This window comes from Dermochelys coriacea, chromosome 7 (assembly GCF_009764565.3).
Source record: "Dermochelys coriacea isolate rDerCor1 chromosome 7, rDerCor1.pri.v4, whole genome shotgun sequence".
Lineage (NCBI taxonomy): Eukaryota > Metazoa > Chordata > Testudines > Dermochelyidae > Dermochelys > Dermochelys coriacea.
The window spans coordinates 55,121,171-55,142,762 of record NC_050074.1 but is presented as its reverse complement, the minus strand read 5'-3'; the positions used below and the strand labels follow the sequence as shown (position 1 = coordinate 55,142,762).

The following is a 21,592-nucleotide window of genomic DNA, read 5'->3' as shown; positions in this document are numbered from 1 at the left end:
ACTTGAAATGCCTAAATAACTTGAAATGCGGTTTAAGCTCCTAAATCAGTTAGGCATCACAACTCCTATGTATCTTTACAAATCTGGGCCAAAAACTGAATCCAGGTCTCCTGCATCCCTGTCTAGTGCCTTAACCACAAAGCCATCCTTCTTGCAGTGAGGATGTGATTTACCTATGGGTCACCCAACATATTAGTGATAGGGCTAGATACAAGTGCCAGGCCTTAATGCCCAGTTCCAACCACTGGGCCCTTAGAGCCCCATCATGCCAAGTATCCTCCACTCCCCCAGAAGTCAGCTGGAGCTTGGGGCAGTCAGCGCCTTGCGAGAATAGGCTCTTGAGGCGGCAGCAGAGCCTCGTTCCCCATACAAGTAGTAGTGGAACATGTACCATGCCAGTGCTAGCAATGGACCTTGTGAGGGGTAGTGCACAGCTGGGGTAGGTTCTCCTGTTCCCACTTCTAACCCCAAACTCAGTAGTAATGGGTGAACCTCTGACTGTTCTTTAAGTACCCATCTCCCTGGTTGCCTCGGACGGCTGCTAGCTAGCACATGTACCACCAGAGCAGCGCTAACGAGCTTCACTTGTGATCCCACTGTTTGCTAGTGGTTCCGAGCAATGAGGGGCAGGGCCAAGGAGGTGACTATCCATTTTCCAGAGATGGGAAAGGTTCTGGCGAGTGGGAGATACAGCAAGTCTGCCTGCAAGAAACTGCCAGACCAGAGTAGACCCAAGTTAACATCCTGTCTGACAATGGCCAGCACCAGCTGCTTCAGAGGAAGGTGTAAGAATTACACAGAAGCAGACGTGGGAAGATCTGCCCCCCATTAAGGCTTGTCATGGTCTCTAATAGTTACACCCTTAAGCGGGAGGTCTGCCAGAAGGTTTGTCGTCATTAATTATGATGGTAATCTGGATAGTCTCGTTATCTGTATAAATGTCCAATCCCTTTTGGAATCTTGATACGTTCTCTGCCTCAATGACTTCCTGTGGCAGTGAGTTCCACTGCCTAATTACATGCTGGGTGAAAGTATTTCCTTTTAGCAACTTTTTAAGCAAGATGAAAGTTAGGCCCACAAGTCAGCACTTTCTAATTCTACCAAGTCCTTCATGGGAATCAGACAACTGTCAAGAGAAGAGCCCCTGGAGAGAGTGTGAAATCCACCTGGTTTGGAGTGATTTCCTATTGGTGTATTTTCTTAGCCATTCTCCCACTCCCAATACCCCTCACCCATCCCAGCAGCAGTGTTTACTCAGTGAGTCTCTGCCTCATGCGAAAGGTGAAGTTCTGATAACTTTGGAGATACAGCTGTCAGAGGGGAATGGTACAGAAGAAGGGAATGTGACTGCAACCTGCTTCCCTGTTGTATGTGTGGTTACAGTTTAGGACTCATTGCTTCCCTCTATGGACAGGCAAGCTGACAACCAGTGAGAGGGGTTCCTACCTGAAAAGCCATGGAGTTGGCAATGGCCAGAAAGATCCTGAGGGGCAAGCTGGCTTTGTAGGACCGATGGCTCCAGAGACGATGTGCTCCTGCTGTGACCCCCAGAGCACTCAACAGGAAACACAGGAACCCTGGACATAAGAAAAGGTGGGAAATACAGCGAGTCAGCTAAGTTAGAGCAAGTTGTCCAGTTGGAAAGTTTCCATTGATCTAACACAAGGGCAGAACTTTCTTCTGAAGATGCACAGGCAAAAGAGACACTTGTGCTTTGATATCATGATGGACACTCAATGAATAAAACTGCTGCTTCCAGGACAGCCCTGTGGCAACAACTCTAACAGATCTCGCTCTTCTGGCATTTCCCTGATAGTCTGGATAAATTCTCCTCTTCCTAGTTAATTTCATCCCATTTCTCCTATTAGACTTCTTTGGCATTTACACCCTTCTGTGGTAGATGGCTTGAGCCCGGATAGCTATCCTGCATAGTTACTGAGGGGCCCCCGCTATAGGTTTAAGCCCTTAAGATTTCCCTATAGATATGCTTATTCACCATCCCCACAACACACAATGTTAGACATCACACTGACTGGCAGGTGTTTTTAGATCTTCTCTCCCCCACTCTTTTGAATACCCAAGCAGGAGCAGGCTGGGGAAAGTGGCTGTCCCATCAGATCCTAGACCATGCCTTCAGCTCCACCATTGACTGGAGACTGCTCAGCTTCCCCCTTCCCACCCCTCTCCTCTCCCTACTCCTCAGTTCTCTTCTCTGCTCAGCCTCTAGATTCATTGCCAAGTCGTACACAGGCCACAAGCGATTGGTGGTGGATTGAAAGAGCGTCCAGTTGGCTTTTTTGTTTGCTCCCCCATCCTGTTGTCATGAGTCATTCAAGTGGAGTTCCAGCCCTTAAAGGGGAAAACCCGTTTGGATAAAAAGCATGAGCTCGTCTCTCTTCCAAGCCCGTGACACCCTGTCCCTGTGTGCACAGGTCTATCCCCATATACTGTCCTGAGGACAGAGTTTACAATGGATTATCGCAACTGGTCCTAGAGCTAAGACCCTTTTCCAACAGCGCCACAAGGGTTCGAATATCCAGGCTTCCAGTTCCCCTCTGATATGTGCCTAAAAAGGGCCAAAAGCTCAGGCACAACAATTGAAGAAACCTTAACATTCTCCCCCCCATCCCTGTAATCTCAGGCGACTGAGAATGGGGGATGCTCCCATAGCGCCCGCCTGTCAATCCTTGTTCAGTGCAAAAATCCATCTCCATCTCCTGGGAAAACACCTTCCATGGTTCAGCTGCACTGATTTCAGCCTGTGCATACAAGCAGGACTCACAGGTAAACTTGGCAATACCTCTGGTGCCCACTCAATAGCCTTTAACCCATCCCACCTAGAATCCCAGCAATGTGGATTCTGACTGTCTGCTGGGAGAAACAAGGACAAGTGTGAGTTATCCTCCAGGTATCTCTTTCTAAATACAAAGCCTTTGGTTGTTTGTCTGTCACCATAGTTTCCAGGAGTGCCCATTTGTTTTTCCTCACAGATCCTTAGTTCAAACTGATCCGTGCTTACTCTCCAGTAATTGCCGGCCACTTTCTCCAAAGCTCCCGATAGGGCTTTCTTTCCACCCTCAGGGCCACACCTCTCCTCAGGCCCTCCTGTCCAGCCTCAGCTCTGCTGCACCATCCTCCTCTGGCATCTCAAGTACACACTCGCCCCCCCCTTCCACATTGTGCATGGTGCAATTGCTAGAGTCATCATTCCTCTCTTCAAATCCCCCCGCTGGTTCCCCAGCCGCTATTATATGAAACAAGCTTCTGGCCACCACTCTCCATTACTCTGCCTAGCCCTACATATCCTCCCTGGTCAAACGTTCTCTCCCCCAGGAGGCTCTGAAATCTGCCAGAGGCAGAGGGGTCACCGGGTGAGCGACTGATTCCCAGGGCAGGTGAAAGTTACGTGAGGAGGATGGAGGTTGCGTAGGGAAGGTGGAGAACAAAGCGCTTGACTCTGCGCCATGGAAGTCAATGGCAAAGCTCTCACTGACATCAACAGGGGAAGAGGACACAAGAGGAGGAGCAATGTTGATAGAGATGGCCCTGGGCTACAGAGTTCTGAGCTGGCCTGCCCTACAGCTCTGCAGCAGCAAGAGGGGGCTTAGGCCTGGCACTTTGGGTCAGGCCCAGCTTTGGTTTAATGACAGGAGAGCATCAAAAGGTTTGGAGCATGGTTTTGCTTCAGAAAAAACAACACCTAAAATATCTGACAGCTTCTCAGCACCTCTCAGGTCTGCAAAGCTGGGTCAGGAGCCCTTGAGGGAATGAGTCTCCTATTTCCGGCAGGAAAGGCAACTCTCAGTATTTCCACATGGCTGATCCTGCTGGAACCAGGGAGATGCAGGAAAAGGAAGAGTGGGAAGGTTCAATCAGTCACATACAGCTCCACAGGTTCGGGTGAGGATCACGGCACTCCCTAGACATAAGGTGCTACAGAAACATGTCACAAACCTCAGCTCATGAAACCTCTGTGTGACTTTATACCCATTGTACAGACAGGCTGAGGTGCAGACAGGAAAAGTGACTTGCCCAAGGTCACACAGCTTGTCCATGGCAGTGCTGTGACTAGAACCCAGGAGTCCAGCTTGCACTCTACCCACTAGGCCGTATGCTTTCTACAAGAGATCAAGAAGTTGAACGGTACAGCAAGGCAACATACAGGGGACAGATTCAGAGCATCCCTAGCTGGGTCCCTGGAAAATTAAACTGGAGAATCTTTAGCCAACTTTAATGGCATTAAAAAGAAAACAGAGTTAGGAACTAGACACCCTGTTTATAGCCCTGAGCCAGGGCCTAGAGACACTGCATTAGGCCACTGCTTTCAGTCTTGGTCATGTTGTTTCTTGGCTAAGGTACTGCAAAAGGTCACCAGAGTGACAGAGGGGCTCAGGAACTTCAGCTATCCCTTTGCTAGACAAATGCCAGGTGGTGACTGGCTTATAGCACCTCCAATAGGAAAGCTAATTGATAGGGGAGTGGTGGACAAATATAGGGGAGGCACAGAAGGAAAGGGAGACAGGGCACTGGAAGGAATTTAGGTAGAACAAGAGAGTAGGTTTTATTGTAGTGGGGAGTGGGTTAGAGAACAGGGCTGGGTGCCCAAAACTGTCCTTGTGATCCCAGCTCTGCCACTGACTCACTGTGCAGCCTTGGGCACGGCCCTTGGACTGAAATGTTAATAAGTAGCCTCTGATTTTGGAAGCCCAACATGAGACAGCCATCAGCTTTGCAAAGATGTTGAGCACCTACAGCTCTGATTGATTTCAGCTGCAGCTGAGTCCCTGGTTTATACCGGTCAAAGCTGTGTGACTGTAACCTTGTGCTCCCCCTGCCTGGTGGTTGTGCCCAACTGCTGAAACTAATCTTAGACTCTGGAGCAGGGACCATCTTTTTGTTCTTACAGGTCACCCAATACTCAATGACCGCTTTGAAAGTGGTGGCCTTACCCTCTTTGCAAGCCAGATTCAGATTTCAGTTATACCAGGGGACCATGAACAACCATTGGAATAACTCATCTAGGGACATGGTGAATTCCCCATCATCTAAAGTCTTCAGTGCAAGACTGGATGCCTCAAAGATCCACTACAGATCACACAATTTGGGGGAGGATTTCTGGCCTGTGTGACACAGCAGAGTGGACCAGATGATCCAAAAGGCTGGAAGAGAGAGGAAAAAAAAAAAGCTATGAATCTAGAAACTGCATTGACTTCAATGGCATTGAGATGGAAAATTCTGTTCCTCCACTCTTTGCACAACTTGGGGATGAAATACTCCCCTATCTCTGGTGCTGTGGGGCTTGAAGATGAAGGGAAGTCTGACTCTTCTATGGAACAGGCTCCCAGGAGCAGCAATAAGTGTACCATGTATGCATGATTTCCAGAGTCCAGTGTTTAGAAGGAGTAATTTCGCATACAGTTGGATGACAGCTCTGTCCAGAAATACCCTGCCTCCTCTCTGAACTGGAGGAGAGGCACATTAATTAAGTCTGCAGAGGATACTAAATTAGGAAGCGTTGCCAACAGCTTTGAGGAAAGAGTAACAAGGGAGCGTCTGTAGAGAGGTTAGATAATATGGGCCAGATCCCTGGGTGGAGTATTGCTGGTTTGTACTGTGCCACTGGGGTTCTTTGGCTGCCAGCGCTGCCTAACTGGCCCAGGGACTATAGTGCAAGGACGATCCCACAGCACCGCAGAGCAAGTGCCCCACATGTTCCCCCCTGCTGGCACTGCAGGAAATGGAGGGCATTGTTAAAACATCCCTTCACCATGCTGATCCACGTATAGCCCCTTTATGGCCATTACAGGCCAGTGAAAATCAAAGCAACCCCCAGGCTGCTCCACCACAGCTCAAGGAGGACAGCATGCACAAAATGGCCCCAGGCACAGGGCAGTGAGGGTTGGTGCTTTCATCCACTTTTGCACATCACCCTCCCTGACTCCCCTTCTGTGCGTTTTGGCCACAAGAGAGTCACAGTCAGGACATAAGAGTCCTGAGTCAGCCTTGTCAAATGCAGGTAGTGCCTCTGGGGAAAGAGAATCCCTGGCTGGACAGTAATGATAGTGGAGCTGCACAGAAAGCAGCAATGCTGAAAGAGACCAAAGGGATCTCACAGATGCTACAGCGGAGGGACATTGCCTGACCAGCAATACTATGTAGTTCTGGGGAACTCTGGGCCAGAAAGAGATTGTGTGATACGACACCAGCAGGAACTGAGACGGGCAAACGTCAGCAAAGGACTGGAGAGCTTGAAAGGCAACGAGAACTTAGTACGTAGAGGCTGGCAAGATGGAAATTAAAGGGGATAGAACTAGAGTCTACAGGACTCCGAGGGATGTGAACATCAAGCAGACAGAGGAGTGGTTTAGGATGGTAGAACTAGAATAGGCTATTGGTCCCAGACTCCACAGCTTACAGTAGTGGTAGAGCATAGTCTGTCTGAAGCTACGACTGTTGTATATATTCTGACTAAGAGATGCTCATCTGTCCCAGGTTGTAGGGCATATTGAGCAGCAGGTGTTAGTGACCACAGTCTTTGCACTGCTAAATTGAAATTAAAATCCAGAAAGAACAACTTGAAACAGAAAACAGCAAAGAAAAGCAACAGTACAAAACTGAGAACACAAGTATGCGGTGAGGAAGAGGTCTGAGGCACTGCCAGAGGCAGAGGAAGGTGAGACACAGATTGGGGGGCACTGGAGCTAAATGGCATGAGAACAGAGGGAGCAGATATGCTTAGGGATGCATCAGAAGTGCTCTTAGGTGGGGAAGGGTAAGAAGGACAGATATCATTTAAGTCCCACACAGACGCCAGCTCATCCCATTTCTGGGCCACGTGGTTGTCCCATTTCCCTGGAAGAAGCTCACCAAGCCAACCCCCTTCTTCCTCACCCCACCTGGACTTAGTTCTGAGGGCATCTGGCTGTCATGCTGAATGCTGAGGTGCAGGCCCATCTCTAGGGTGCAGCCAGATGCTCCACTGGAGTTGGTCTGTGAGGCTCCCAGAACTCTGTGTGTGAGGCTGGAGCTGGGGCTTTCCAAACAGATAAAGCTGCACCAGAGAGCAGTGGGGCCCGAAAAGCAAGGCTTTCTGCTGCCCAAAACAGTGTCAAGGGCCTTGAAAGCTTCCCCCAAGGACAGGCTGATGCTGCATATTCCCCCCGAGCGAGGCCAGCCCCTGGGACAGCATGCACAGTTCCCAGATTATCAGGGATGCAGGGGAAGACACTGTCCTTGGAGCACGCCAGTTTCACAGAGTAAAACCCAACAGGATTCTTTTGTAAAGGGACCATTGTGTGCATGGCAGCATTCTGAGTGATGCTGGCTTCACACTGGTGCCTTCGCCACCGCTTTTCGGCAGACTGTGAACTATGCCTGTGGCAACCCCACCAGCCACTGCCTGCTACAGTCATAGGAGCAGAGAGTCAAACCAGCAGGTCTTGGAAATCCAAGAGGTAGCAATTAAGCCTCCTGCCTCCACCCTGCTTCTGGAAAGAGCTCTCTTCCCAACTCTTGCCCCAGCTTCTAACCAGGTCCAGAGGCCCAAGCATCCCAGAAGGTCACCTCAGAGTAAATCATCCCAAGCCTGGCAGTGGCATGGAAGGACAGCAAGGGAAGGAGGGACAGCCAGATCTCACAAGGTACTGTCCAGCAGCCTGGTTTGCCAGATAGTTCCAAGCAGATGCTCCCTAGGTAACAATCTAAACTGGAGGGCCTGACTCCGCTTTCTTACCCAGCAGTGTAAATCGGGCATGAATGAGACCCCCCCCCCAAATCTCTAGTTTAAAATGCTCCATTTCTGTAATAGTCAGAGGCTGGGATTGGAGAAGCAGTCAGAACTTCAGGCACGTTTCTCCACACCTCATCATCTGAGCTAATCAAACTGCTCAAGTCTTCAAAATGGGTCAGAAAAAAGTTTTGTGAAAGACAGGGTCTCTGGTGAGAGCCAGCACCGCCCATCCTAATCCCAGGTGCAGCTCAACCATGCATTTTAGAAGAAGAGTTTGGTTCTAACCTTGGCCGGAGAGTCTGAGCGGGGAAGAGAGTATCTGAACCCAGCGAGTTTGCCCTAGTCATCTCTCATCCATTGCAGCCTTGACTGGAACTGGCTGCGCGTGAAACAGCCTAATGAAGTTGTACAACTTTGCCTGAGAGTCTAACTTCATGTTTCAATTTTTATCTGTGTGTATCGCTTCCCCAAACAAGAATTAGCTCCAGCTTTAACTCATTCCTGTGCCTTCACTCACATGAGACACCTAGCTCTGCAAGGCTGACCTCTTGTGCTCCTAGAAGACCCTGGGACAGTTTCTGCAACCTCTACTCTATTACCCTCAGGCACTGGCCTCATCCCCTTTTGGGCAATTCTATTTTTCCGCCCCCTGCAATTTCACACTCATACTGGGAAGATGGGAGAGTCCCCTCCACTTACCCCATGCCAAAGTGATGGGCTTTGCTGCACGTATCAGCCACAACCCGTACAAGCCCCCTAAATGCAGCAGGCTCATGAGGATGATGTTCCTCCAGACGTATCTCCTGGCAGGCTTGGGGCCCTTCTTCTCACAGTAGCTCTCGTCAAAGATATCGTCTGTCATGCCCCGGTCTCCTCCCAAGTCCTCTTGGTTGGGCAGGGCCTTCTCCATGCCTGCTCCCCCATTCCTCGACACCCTGGTGGTGGCAGTGAAGGAGGGGAGATCCTTGGAGAGCTGGAGTTGGGAGGGGACATTAAAAACAAAACATTGTGATGGTTACAATGTGGTCCCCACCACAAGGATCAAAAGTGGCTGGCTCTGGGCTACTGATCCACCATCACACCTATCTCCCAATGGGGGCGGGGCATTAGGAACAGGTCTCCCCTGGCCAGGGCTGGCTGTCTCACTGAGACACTTCCTCTCTGCATCATATCCTGAGCAGGGGTGTGCGGGGAAGAGAAGGTCATTAAAGCAGCCTCTGAGTGGTAGCAGGATTCGGTTTGGGGTTCTCCGGCCATGCCCAGCAGCACTCAGCCAATGGCACGTTGTTCTTCTGTGGTGCAACCCACCCCTCACCCCAGGGTCAGTGTGAGTCCTAGACACCACTTCATCCCTAGGAACCACTCAGGATCTGTGGTGCCCTGCACAGGGGTTGATCTCAGCCCTGGGGCTTTGAGGGGCATGGAGAGTGGGAGCAAAGGTGTTTAAAGATGCACATGAGCAGAGATCCCCTTGAGGCTGGTGTTTGAGCAGCTGCAGGGTCATTTGTAGGGCACAGGGAATCACTTTCATTTGGCTTTGTCAATAGATGTTTTACATCAATCACTCATGGGTCCTTAAGAGCTTGGGCTGGGCTTGTTTCTTTCAGCCACCGATAAATTACATTGTGCAAACCAGCAACAAGGGGAAATGAGAAACTTTGTTCCCAGGGCTTCTCCTAATACCAATACTTTCCCTTCCACAGCCCCTTCCATGGGGAATCTCAGGGCAGTTCAGACATTACTGGGTTAAGCCTCACAACCCATTTGTGGTGCCTTTTCACCTCTCTCTTACTTTCCTTCTCTGTCCAGTTCGGAGAGAGAGATACTGGCCGACCTGTGCCAAGTGCCTTGAGATCTCTGGGTGAGGAGTGACAGGGATAAGGATAGTGTTGAATGCTCCTAGCTAAAACCCTGGAGTTGGCATCTCATGACTACTGGTCAGTATCATTATTCAGAGATGGGGAAGTCAAGGCACAGAGAGAAGTAACTTGCCCGAGGTCACCCAATAAAGCAGTGGCACAGTTTAGAATAGATCTTAGAAGTCTTGACTCCCAGTTCCCCCGATGCAAGCATGACAACATTCGTCACATGCCCTACCCCTCTGTACTAGCAGGCGTGCCAGGTCATACATGCACGAGTGACGTCACTAGGCAGGATCCTTTCATTGAATCTGGAGTAACTGATCCTCCTCTCAGCCAGGTGTGGTCACTTCATGTCTGTGCACCAGATTCCCATCTCAGGTCTGAATCTGGGCATGATGGGCTTGATTTTCAGAAGGGCCAACCACTTGTTAGAGCATCTGACCCCTAAGATTCAGCCCAAATGGGCCTGGGCTGCCCTATGCCTTCCTCAGCCATTTTCACCTGTGCAAAGTGGGTGTACAGACATTACCCAATCAGAAAGGCAGAATCAAGCCTGATATTTCTGGCACGCTGAGGAGGCCTGGACAGGCAGCTCTGCCTCTCCAAAGTTTATTTGGCATCTTTGGTGGCAGGACATTAGAAGCTGGCTCACACACACATTCTTCCTGACGGCCCAGTTTCTTGAGGGAGGCATGAAAAGCAATCCATGCTGTTTATGTGGCAACCCAACTCCTCCCTTTCCCAGAGGCAGAATCCACAGCCTCAGCAATACCTCCCCACAGTGACTGTTACAGAGGCCGAGAAATTCCCTTTGGAGGATCCCCAGGCACCCTACAGGTTCCCTTGCAGCCATTTGGAATCAAACATATTTCCATTTAAAATGAACAGCCTGGGCAAATCCATGCTGCCAGAAGACTTGGTTGCTGGAGAGCTGTCTTCTTTGCATCCCAGCTTGGGGGCCCTGTCTCCCCACAACTCTCTTCTAGTCAATGTCACTTTAACAGGGTCCCTCACCAAAGGCTCTTTAGCACAGTAAACTCTCATGGGATAAGAGGGAAGGTTCTCTCATGGATCGATAACTGGTTAAAAGATCGGAAGCAAAGGATACGAATAAATGGTCAGTTTTCAGAATGGAGAGAGGTAAATAGTGGTGTCCCCCAGGGGTCTGTACTGGGACCAGTCCTATTTGACATATTCATAAATGATCTGGAAAAAGGGGTAAACAGTGAGGTGGCAAAATTTGCAGATGATACAAAACTACTCAAGATAGTTAAATCCCAGGCAGATTGCGAAGACATACAAAAGGATCTCACAAAACTGAGTGACTGGGCAAAAAAAATGGCAGATGAAATTCAGTGTTGCTAAATGCAAAGTAATGCACATTGGAAAACATAATCCCAACTATACATACAAAATGATGGAGTCCAAATTAGCTGTTGCAACTCAAGGAAGACATCTTGGAGTCATTGTGGATAGTTCTCTGAAAATATCTGCTCAATCTGCAGCAGCAGTCAAAAAAGCGACCAGAATGTTGAGAATCATTAAGGAAGAATAGATAATAAGACAGAAAATATCATATTGCCTCTATATAAATCCATGATACGCCCACATCTTGAATACTGCGTGCGGATGTGATCACTTCTTCTCAAAAAAGATATATTGGAATTGGAAAAGGGCAACAAAAATGATTAGGGGTATGGAATGGCTTCTGTATGAAGAGAGATTAATAAGACTGGGACTTTTCAGCTTGGAAAAGAGACACCTAAGGGGGGGATACGATACATGTCTATAAAATCATGACTGGTGTGAAGTAAATAAGGAAGTGTTATTTACTCCTCATAACACAAGAGATAGAAGTCATCAAATGAAATTAATAAGCAGCAGGTTTAAAACAAACAAAGGGAAGCATTTCTTCACACAACTCAGAGTCAACCTGTGGAACTCCTTCCCAGGGGAGGTTGTGAAGGCCAAGACTATAACAGGATTCAAAAAAGAACCAGATAAATTCATGGAGGAGAGATCCATCAAAGACTATTAGCCAGGATGGGCAAGAATAGTGTCCCTAGCCCAGAGGTGGGCAAACTATGGCCTGCGGGCCACATTCGGCCCACAGGACCGTCCTGCTCGGCCCCTGAGCTCCTGGTCCAGGAGGCTTGCCCCCTCCCCTGCAGCCTCAGCACACCATGCCACGCTCTGGGCAGCTGGCCAAGCTCTGGGCAGCACAGTTGCAGAGCCATGGCCTGACCCAATGCTCTGGGCAGTGTGGCTGTAGCACCGTCAGCCACTGGTTCTCCAAGCAGCACAGTAAGGGGGAAGGAGGGTTGGATAGAGGGCAGGGGAGTTTGGGCGTGCGGTCAGGGGTGTGGATGAGGTCAGGAGGGTCAGAGGGCAGGGAACAGGAGGGTAGGAGTCCTGGGGGGTGGCCGTCAGGGGTTGAGAAGCAGAGGGTCAGAAAGGAGGTGGGGGCCGGGCCACACCTGGCTATTTGGGGAGAGACAGTCTCCCCTAACCAGCCCTCCATACAATTTTGGAAAACTGATGTGGCCCTCAGGCCAAAAAGTTTGCCCGGCCCTGCGCTAGCCTCTGTTTGTCAGAAGCTGGGAATGGGTGACAGGGGATGACTCCCTTGATGATCACCTGTTCTGTTCATTCCCTCTGGGCACCTGGCATTGGCCACATCAATATAATTATAGCAGCACAGCTATGATGGTCATCTTTCCTGCGTAGGCCTTTGATTGTGGGCCATATGGCCCACAGACAGCTCTGAAATCCAGCTAGAAGATATGACGGGGGGCTCGCTTGGCTGGAGACCAATGGGGTGGTGAGGAGAGAGAGAGAGAGAAGAGTTATCTCCTGGCCTAAGGGCTATGCTGTCTCCTCTTGCCTCTGCCCTGAGAGAATGATGGAGATTGAACAGAGCTGCTTTGGGGTCCAGAGGTGGGGGAGTGGCTAGATCATTTACAAGAGTACCTCCTCATTCATGAATGATTCATAGATACTAAGGTCAGAAGGGACCATTCTGATCATCTAGTCCGACCTCCTGCACAGCACAGGCCACAGAATCTCACCCACCCACTCCTATGAAAAACCTCACCTATGTCTGAGCTATTGAAGTCCTTAAATCATGGTTCAAAGACTTCAAGGAGCAGAGAAGCCTCCCTCAAGTCAACCATGCCCCATGCTACAGAAGAAGGCGAAAAACCTCCAGGGCCTCTCCAATCTGCCCTGGAGGAAAATTCCTTCCCGACCCCAAATATGGCGATTAGCTAAACCCTGAGCATATGGGCAAGATTCACCAACCAGATACTACAGAAAATTCTTTTCTGGGTAACTCAGATCCCATCCATCCAATATCCCATCTCAGGGGATTAGTCCTATTTACCCTGAATATTTAAAGATCAATTACTTACCAAAATCCCATTATCCCATCATACCATCTCCTCCATAAACTTATCAAGTAGAATCTTAAAACCAGATAGATCTTTTGCCCCCACTGCTTCCCTTGGAAGGCTATTCCAAAACTTCACTCCTCTGATGGTTAAAAACCTTCGTCTGATTTCAAGTCTAAACTTCCTGGTGGCCAGTTTATACCCATTTGTTCTTGTGTCCACATTGGTGCTGAGCTGAAATAATTCGTCTCCCTCTCCTGTATTTATCCCTCTGTTATATTTATAGAGAGCAATCATATCTCCCCTCAACCTTCTTTTAGTTAGGCTAAACAAGCCAAGCTCCTTAAGTCTCCTTTCATAAGACAAGTTTTCCATTCCTCGGATCATCCTAGTAGCCCTTCTCTGTACCTGCTCCAGTTTGAATTCATCCTTCTTAAACATGGGAGACCAGAACGGCACACAGTATTCTAGGTGAGGTCTCACCAGTGCCTTGTATAATGGTACTAAAACCTCCTTATCCCTACTGGAAATGCCTCTCCTGATGCATCCCAAAACCGCATTAGCTTTTTTCACAGCCATATCACATTGGCAGCTCATAGTCATCCTATGATCAACCAATACTCCAAGGTCCTTCTCCCCTTCCGTTACTTCTAATTGATGCGTCCCTAGCTTGTAACTAAAATTCTTGTTATTAATCCCTAAATGCATAACCTTACACTTCTCACTATTAAATTTCATCCTATTACTATTATTCCAGTTTACAAGGTCATCCAGATCCTCCTGTATAATATCCCAATCCTTCTCTGAATTGGCAATACCTCCCAGCTTTGTATCATCTGCAAACTTTATTAGCACACTCCCACTTTTTGTGCCAAGGTCAGTAATAAAAAGATTAAATAAGATTGGTCCCAAAACTGATTCCTGAGGAACTCCACTGGTAACCTCCCTCCAACCTGACAGTTCACCTTTCAGTAGGACCTGTTGCAGTCTCCCCTTTAACCAATTCCTTATCCACCTTTTGATGGATATTGATCCCCATCTTCTCCAATTTAACTAATAATTCCCCATGTGGCACGGTATCAAATGCCTTACTGAAATCTAGGTAAATTAGATCCACTGCATTTCCTTTATCTAAAAAATCTGTTACCTTTTCAAAAAAGGTGATTAGGTTGGTTTGGCACGATCTACCTTTTGTAAAACCATGTTGTATTTTGTCCCATTTACCATTGACTTCAGTGTCCTTAACTAATTTCTCCTTCAAAATTTTTTCCAGGACCTTGCATACTACAGATGTCAAACTAACTGGCCTGTAGTTACCCGGATCACTTTTTTTTCCTCCTTTCTTAAAAATAGGATCTATATTAGCAATTCTCCAATCATTCAGTACTACTCCTGAGTTTACAGATTCATTAAAAATTCTTGCTAATGGGCTTGCAATTTCAGGTGCCAATTCCTTTAATATTCTTGGATGAAGATTATCTGGGCCCCCCGATTTAGTCCCATTAAGCTGTTTCAGTCTCGCTTCTACCTTAGATATGGTAATATCTACCTCCATATCCTCATTCCCATTTGTCATGCTACCATTATCCTTAAGATCCTCTTTAGCCTTATTAAAGACTGAGGCAAAGTATTTGTTTAGATATTGGGCCATGCCTAGATTATCTTTAGCCTCCACTCCATCCTCAGTGTTAAGCGGCCCCACTTCTTCCTTCTTAGTTTTCTTCTTATTTATATGGCTATAGAACCTTTTACTATTGGTTTTAATTCCCTTTGCAAGGTCCAACTCTACTCGACTTTTAGCCTGTCTCACTTTATCCCTACATGTTCTGACCTCAATTAGGTAGCTTTCCTTGCTGATCCCTCCCATCTTCCACTCCCTGTATGCTTTCTGCTTCTTCTTAATCGCCTCTCTAAGATGCTTGTTCATCCAGCTTGGTCTACAACTCCTTCCTATGAATTTTTTCCCCTTTCTTGGGATACAGGCTTCCGATAGGTTCTGCAGCTTTGATTTAAAGTAATCCCAGGCCTCCTCTACCTTTAGATCCATAAAGTTCTTCAGTCCAATCCACTTCCCTAACTAATTTCCTTAATTTTTGAATGACTGCATCTCCCATGTTTCCCCAATGTTTACCCCCACTCACTGCCAACATTAAGCACCCAGTAGGTGTGCCTGGTATACAGCCAGCACAGACAGCCTACTAGAGTTTGTGCGCCCCATAGAGCTGGACTCAGATCCCAGTCATACAATCTCAGGCCAGCATGTGGCAGTACCCCACAAGCAACCTAGCGCAGGGTCATTCACAACTTTGAGAAAAAGTGAGACGGCAGGAGATGTGTCAGTTAAATCTAGTCCCTAAATAAATATTAAAAAAAGGAAACAAACACATCAGCCCTGGCATGCATTTCTGCTGGAGAGAGGGCAGGGCTTTCTGCAGCCTCGCACCTCGTTTCGTCCTTTACACCCCTGAAAAGGGGCGGGAACACTCTGCCCTTCTGAGCTGGTAGCATTTCACTCCCGCTGTGCACAGATGTGGCTGTGGACATGAGGCGTTAGATGGGGGAAATCAGCTGAATCCACTTAGAACGGGAACTGCCCGGAGAACATTCATTTTTAAAAGGCTAAATTTCCCCCCACCCCCGGTTATTATTAAGAGCCGAGGATGACTGAACACTGGACATTTGCAACCTCTCATTTACTCTTGCCTTGTTCACAGCATAGTCAATTTCACTTTGGTTTCTAGTCAATTTCACCTTGCGCGTCCTAGGCTAGCACAGCGCTGCAATGTTTGGGTTGCAAACACTGCAGGAGAACGTCGGTTTCAAAACAGGAAAAGATTTCTGTTGGGAGTTTCAATAAAAGCCATCGGCCATCTGCACAAGAGACTCGCATGGGACCATTTCTGTGGCTCTCTGAAGGCTTTGTTAAAAAAAAAAAAAACCAACCCACCCACCCAACCACACTCCCCGCAACACCAGCAGTTTATGATTCACTCCTCTCTCCAAACGCGGCCACCCCCTTCCTCAAGAAGATGTCGGTGGCATACTTAACTATTTAAGATCTTGCTCCACTTACGTGGGCTCAGGCTGACTCAGACTAACATCAAACTGCGCTCGTTAAAAGTGAAAGTAACCTAAAAGCAAGGCGATTTTAACCCCCCCCGTCCCCTCTACCCCCGGATTTACCAGCTCTAGGTCACGAACCCCCCTGGGAAAAGAGAAAGGACTCGAGCTGGCGGCATGAGGGAGCTAGTCAGCAGAGCGCACGTAGCCGGTCCCGAGAAGTTGCTACCCAGGGCTCTCCCTTTTGGCGAGTTTACCTCCTCTTGGAGTACGCCGGCAGGCATCTGGGCGCTGCGGGCGGGGGGAGCTGTGGGTCGAGCTCCTGCCCGCGGCCTCCTCTGCGGAGATCCGCTGTGACCCCCTGCGGGAGAGCGGCGAGCCGCTGGCAGGGCCGCTCCTGCGCCGGGCTGAACGCGCCGCCTCGGCGGGCGCCGGTGGCAACGTGATCCCGGGAGGAGGTTCGCGCTTTGCCGCAGGGGGCCCTCGCGGCACGTCAGCAGCGCCCGCCCTCCCGGGCTTAGCGGGCGGCCGCGGCCAGGGCTGAGGCCGCGAAGCTCTGCGGGGCCCGGCGCTCGCTGCGGTTGGTTCTTTGCCTCTTGGGTCGGGCAGCCCAATGGCAGGTGAGGCGGAGGATGCTGCGGAAGAGGGTAGGAGAATCGCTAATGATGCCTTTAGACTTGCCGAGGGGATCCTATTGGCTGGCGGAAATTTGGTGCCACCTAAGGCTGCCCTCGCCATTGGCTGCCAGCAATCTGCTGTTCGCTTTGCTGTTGGACGGGAGCGCTCTGTCCTAGGCTCAGCTGCGCTGCCATCTCCGCCGGGCGCCCCGCGCCGCCTGGGAGCCGGGGCCCTGCCCGAGTGGGAAGAGAAACGCGCAGCTGCCGGCCTCAGCGGAGCAAGAAGGCGATGACCTGGAGTTACCTTGCCCTGGAAAGTGGGTCAGGAGGTCCCGCCTGCGCTGGGTCCTAGAACTGAACCCTCTGCTTGCGGCTGGTGGGGAGGGGGCTGCTCTGGGAGGGGGGTGAGTGGCTCGCCCCAGGGGGCTTCCCTGGGAGGATCGCCAGGAACCAGCTGCCAGTGAAATGCCATGAGTTTCCTGGGGGGTGTTTTTCATGCTAACCCTGCCAGCTAGCTGGGCTCACAGTATCTCCCACCGCCCTTCTTCCAGCGCCTGGGCAGCATCCTTCAGCTGCCTTTCCTGGCAAAGCCCAGCCCGGGGGGGGGGACCCGCTTTGCATCCTCTCTGATGCGCCATCCTTTCTAACTGGTTTGAAAAGAGCTGCCTCCAGCTAACAGGGCTGCTGCTAAAGGCTTCCTGCGCCCCGAAGGGCCTACCTGGGGAGCAATGGACACAACCTAGCGCAAGGGCGGCTGGAGGCATGCGGCTAGCTCGGACATGGGTGATGGATGTAGCTGGAAGCCTTGGGTCTCTACGCTGTGCTGATCAGGGTGCAAAGGACATTTGGAGCCAAATTTTCCAGAGAATCCATCTGCATTTAGTCAGCTGGATACCAGTATCGCTGCCTTTCCCAAACCACGAGTCATGCCCCCAAATCGCAAGATTGGCTCTAAAATTATGAGAGGTTTTTAAATGGCATATTTGAGTTTCTTTGTATCTGTCTCTGGTGTTTGAGCCTTGGGGGTCCCATTTCTAAGCTTTCCTCAGCAATCACAAGGGCTGCACATGTTCTTTTAAAGAGGAAGGCTGGGATTCTTTTGAAATCACCTGACTCCAGGAGCTAGGGTTTTAGGGGAAAGCCCTAACATCATGACATTTGCAATGGAACCACAAGCGTTGGCAATCATGAAATGTTAAAAGCCTGCTCCACACCTAGGAGCTCCCACTCATCGGGTTTCTCAGCTGCTGTCAGCAGGCACTGTGGGGCCAGGAATAGAGCAAGGCAGAAAGGGAGTTGGGAAGCAGTCTGCTGAAAACGCCAACTTTGCCTCAACAAGCAAAACAAAAAAATACTTGAAAGCTCTTTTGGCTGAAAACTGGAAATTCTCATTTTTTCAACAACAAATCAAAATGTTCCATGAAAAAGAGACACGTTTTTATGAAAATTTTTGTTTAATCCAGAAAGACAGTTTCCAGGGAAAACTGTCAACCAGCCCTAGTATAAATAACAATGCACTGCTTTTATCTAGGAGGTGTCATCCCTAGATCTCAAAGTCCTTTACACAGGAGGTCAGTATCATTATCCCCATTTTACAGGTGGGGAAACTGAGCCACAGTCACCCAGCAGCAGAGCTGGGAGTACAACCCAGGTCTCCTGAGTCCTAGCTAGGGTACTATGTAGTAGGACACATTGTCTCCCTTGAGCACACTTCACTGTCCTGCCAACAGTGCCTCATTCACCATTGCCCTGCATGTTGCATACTCATTCATGGCTGCCCTGCGCTGCAGGCCAGGCTCAGCTCCCCAAAATAGCCCTGGGCAGGGGTTCAGGCAGCTCTGTGTCCCCTACGCAACCACCTCCAAACCCCTTCCAGCACAGAGGCATTCTGGGAGCAGTCTGGGGTAGGAGGGTCGTTGGGAGTGAGTGGCCTTGCACCCCAGTGATTTTGCACCCCTGCAACATTGGCCCATAGAGGCCATTGCAATAAGGGCTCAAATTAGTGTCACTCTTTGGGATGCAGCCCTCAGCATCCCCAGAAGAGGTTGCGGTCACGTCCCCTGCACCAGCGGCCCAGAACGGTGGAATTCATCACCTGACATGAGTGACAACACAAGTACAGGGTGGTGGTCAATTGGACCCACCCATGATCTGTCTCTGCCTGGCAAGGAGATCTGACTTGATTTTTCTGGCATTTCAAAGATAAAAACAAGAAGGAAATTTAAAAAAACCTTTCTGGTCTCCTTTATCCAGTGGATAGAAGGAAGAAAAGGAATACATTTAATTTAAAAAAAAATATTTGCATCTGCAAAATGGGGGAAGTAATACTGACTTTGGTGGCTAGAGACAGAATTAACGAGTGTTTGTGGGAAGGGCTTGGCTCTCTGGCTAGTAAGCGGCATACAAGTGCAAATCTGAGGCTATTGGGATCTCGGTTATTGAAATGTCTATGTGACTTGGTGGCTCAGATAACTTTGGAACTGATCCTGGATTTGGAACTTTGCAACCACCTGAGTTTGTGGAGCCCCCTTAGTCAACTTCTCAATTTCCTCTTTGGACACCATGATCACAATGAAGCAATTTAAAGGGTCGATAGTGTCAGTTACTCAAAAAAATGACAACATATTTATCATCTCTCATCTCCCAGATTACATGTGCTGAGTTACACATCAATAGATAATTATCAAAGTGCTGAAAATAACAACTTTGCCTCAACAAGGAGAACAAAAAAAATCTGAAAGTTCTTTTGCCTGAAAACTGGAAATTCTCATTTTTTCAACAACACATCAAAATGCTCCCACTACAAAATCACCCAGGGATCAAGCAGGCATTCTTACTGTTTCCTACACAGCTCGCAAAAAGATATTGGTCATCTTTCAAGGTCAGTCCACTACCCAAGCTCTACCCTCTTCGATGCCAAAAGGAGACACCATTCATGGCAGATAGTGCAGATCTTCATGATATGATCCACCCTCTTCTGTGGTATGTGCTTTGATCCGCTGTGAAATAATTCTCTTCACACTTCATTGAGCATCACTGTGCTTCAGAGTTAACACCACAATGTGATAAGTGGGGCAGTTTGTTCTCTCAGAGCTTTGTTGCAGGCTGTCTGCAGCCATTATTGTGTTAATCACTTAACCTTCAAAATGTGACATGAATGCATTCCCACAATAGTCTGCAGTGTTGCTGTAGTCGTGTTGGCCCCAGGATGTTAGCGAGACCAAGCTGGTTAGGTGAGGATCTTTCATTGGCCCTACTTCTGTTGGTGAGAGAAGCTCAAAAGCGTGTCTTTCTCACCAACAGATGTTGATCCAACAAAAGATCCTCATCCACCTTGTTTCTCCACAACTGTAAGGGCTGTGTAAAGGAGCAGACTCACCCGTGTGGTGCCTCCTGCTGGTCATTGGGGAATTAGCTCTTTCCAGCACAGAGCACCCTCTGCAGGCCGGTGATCTGCACAGCTCTGGCCCCTGTGTCCCTCACAGACCCCACTGCCCCTTTCTCTGGGTTCTGCCCACTGGCAGCACCCCCACATCTACCTCTGGGTCTCCCCTTCCTGGGGAACCCCCAACCCACTATCCTCATCTTGCCTCAGTCTGGGCTACTGCCAGTCATCACCAAGCCCCCGACCCAGTATGGCCATTCGTGTGTTCTTATGTTATGTTCAGTCTTCATGGGCCAGACAATCCACCCAGTTGCAATGGTGGTTTCTCTGATGTGGATACTTACCCATTAAGACAGGGGTGGGCAAACTATGGCCCGGGGGCCGCATCTGGCCCTTCAGACATTTTAATCTGGCCCTTGAGCTCCAGCTGGGGAGCAGGGTCGGGAGCTTGCTCCGCTCCATGCATGCCATGGCTCTGTATGGTTCCCGGAAGCAGAGGCATGTCCCCCTTCCGACTCCTATGTGTAGTGGCACAGGAAGCTCCACACACTGCCCCTGCCCTAAGCGTGACCCCCGCAGCTCCCATTGGCCGGGAACCATGGCCAACGGGAGCTGCAGGGGCTGTGCCTATGGACAGGGCAGGGCGCAGAGCCATCTGGCTGCACCATCGAGTAGGAGCCGGAGCAGGGACATGCCGCTGCTTCCGGAAGCTGCTTGAGGTAAGCGCTGCCTGGAGCCTGCACCAACCTCCTGCCCCCTCCAGCGCCCCAACCCCCTGCCCCAGCCCTGATCCCCTTCCTGCCCTCCAAATCCCTTGGTCCCAGCCCGGAGCACCCTCCTGCACCCCCAACCCCTCAGCCCCACCCCAGTGCCCACACTCCCAGCTGGAGCCCCCACACCCCAACCCCCTGCCCCAGCCTGGAGCCCCCTCCTGCACCATGAACTCCCCATTTCTGGCCCCACCCCAGAGCCCACACCCCCAGCCAGAACCCTCACCCCATCTCATACCGCAACCCCCAATTTTGTGAGCATTCATGACCCGCCATACAATTTCTATACCCAGATGTGGCCCTCGGGCCAAAAAGTTTGCCTACCCCTGCACTAAGAGATGTGCCGAGACCTACTGAATCATTTTCATCCAACCCTCCAAACAGCCATCCTACAGCATCTATCTATCCTGGGTACATTCTGCCATTCCCACATCATCTGAATGCCCCTTGGGTCCATCATTCTCATCACATACCAGCAGTTTAGAGTTTATTGGCTATGTTGTTTTCAAAGGGGTTGATTTCTTTGCATAGTTCCCCACTGCATGCAGCCTATTCCTGGTGCCTCTTTTCACAGGTGAGGAAACTGAGGCACAGAGAGATGATGTGATTTGCCCAAGGGTGCACAGTCAGACAGTGACAGAACCGGCCTCAGAACCCACAAGTTCCTGGCATCCTGTCTGATGTTTCATGCACTACTCAATACTGTCACTCAATAAAATGTCCTTTCCATGAGCAATAGATACCTATGCACACACCATGAATGTATCTCCAGGGACATAG

General features: G+C 49.6%; 1 protein-coding gene and 1 long non-coding RNA gene across 2 annotated transcripts in view; one reads left to right on the top strand and one right to left on the bottom strand.

The window, feature by feature from the left end:
* Positions 1–16,943, bottom strand: part of SCD (stearoyl-CoA desaturase) — a 25,980-nt gene extending 9,037 nt beyond the window's left edge. Inside the window, exons 1-3 of the mRNA XM_038408946.2 lie at positions 16,298–16,943; positions 8,429–8,702; positions 1,447–1,577 (exon numbers count right to left, since the gene is read on the bottom strand). Of these exons, the coding sequence (XP_038264874.1) occupies positions 1,447–1,577; positions 8,429–8,702; positions 16,298–16,324 (432 nt within the window). The 5' untranslated portion in view covers positions 16,325–16,943. The remainder of the gene's footprint in view (positions 1–1,446; positions 1,578–8,428; positions 8,703–16,297) is intronic.
* LOC122461210 lies at positions 16,553–21,592 on the top strand. Its single transcript, XR_006283028.1, has 3 exons — positions 16,553–16,687; positions 19,509–19,639; positions 21,387–21,592. It is a non-coding gene; the product is annotated as an uncharacterized LOC122461210 (long non-coding RNA).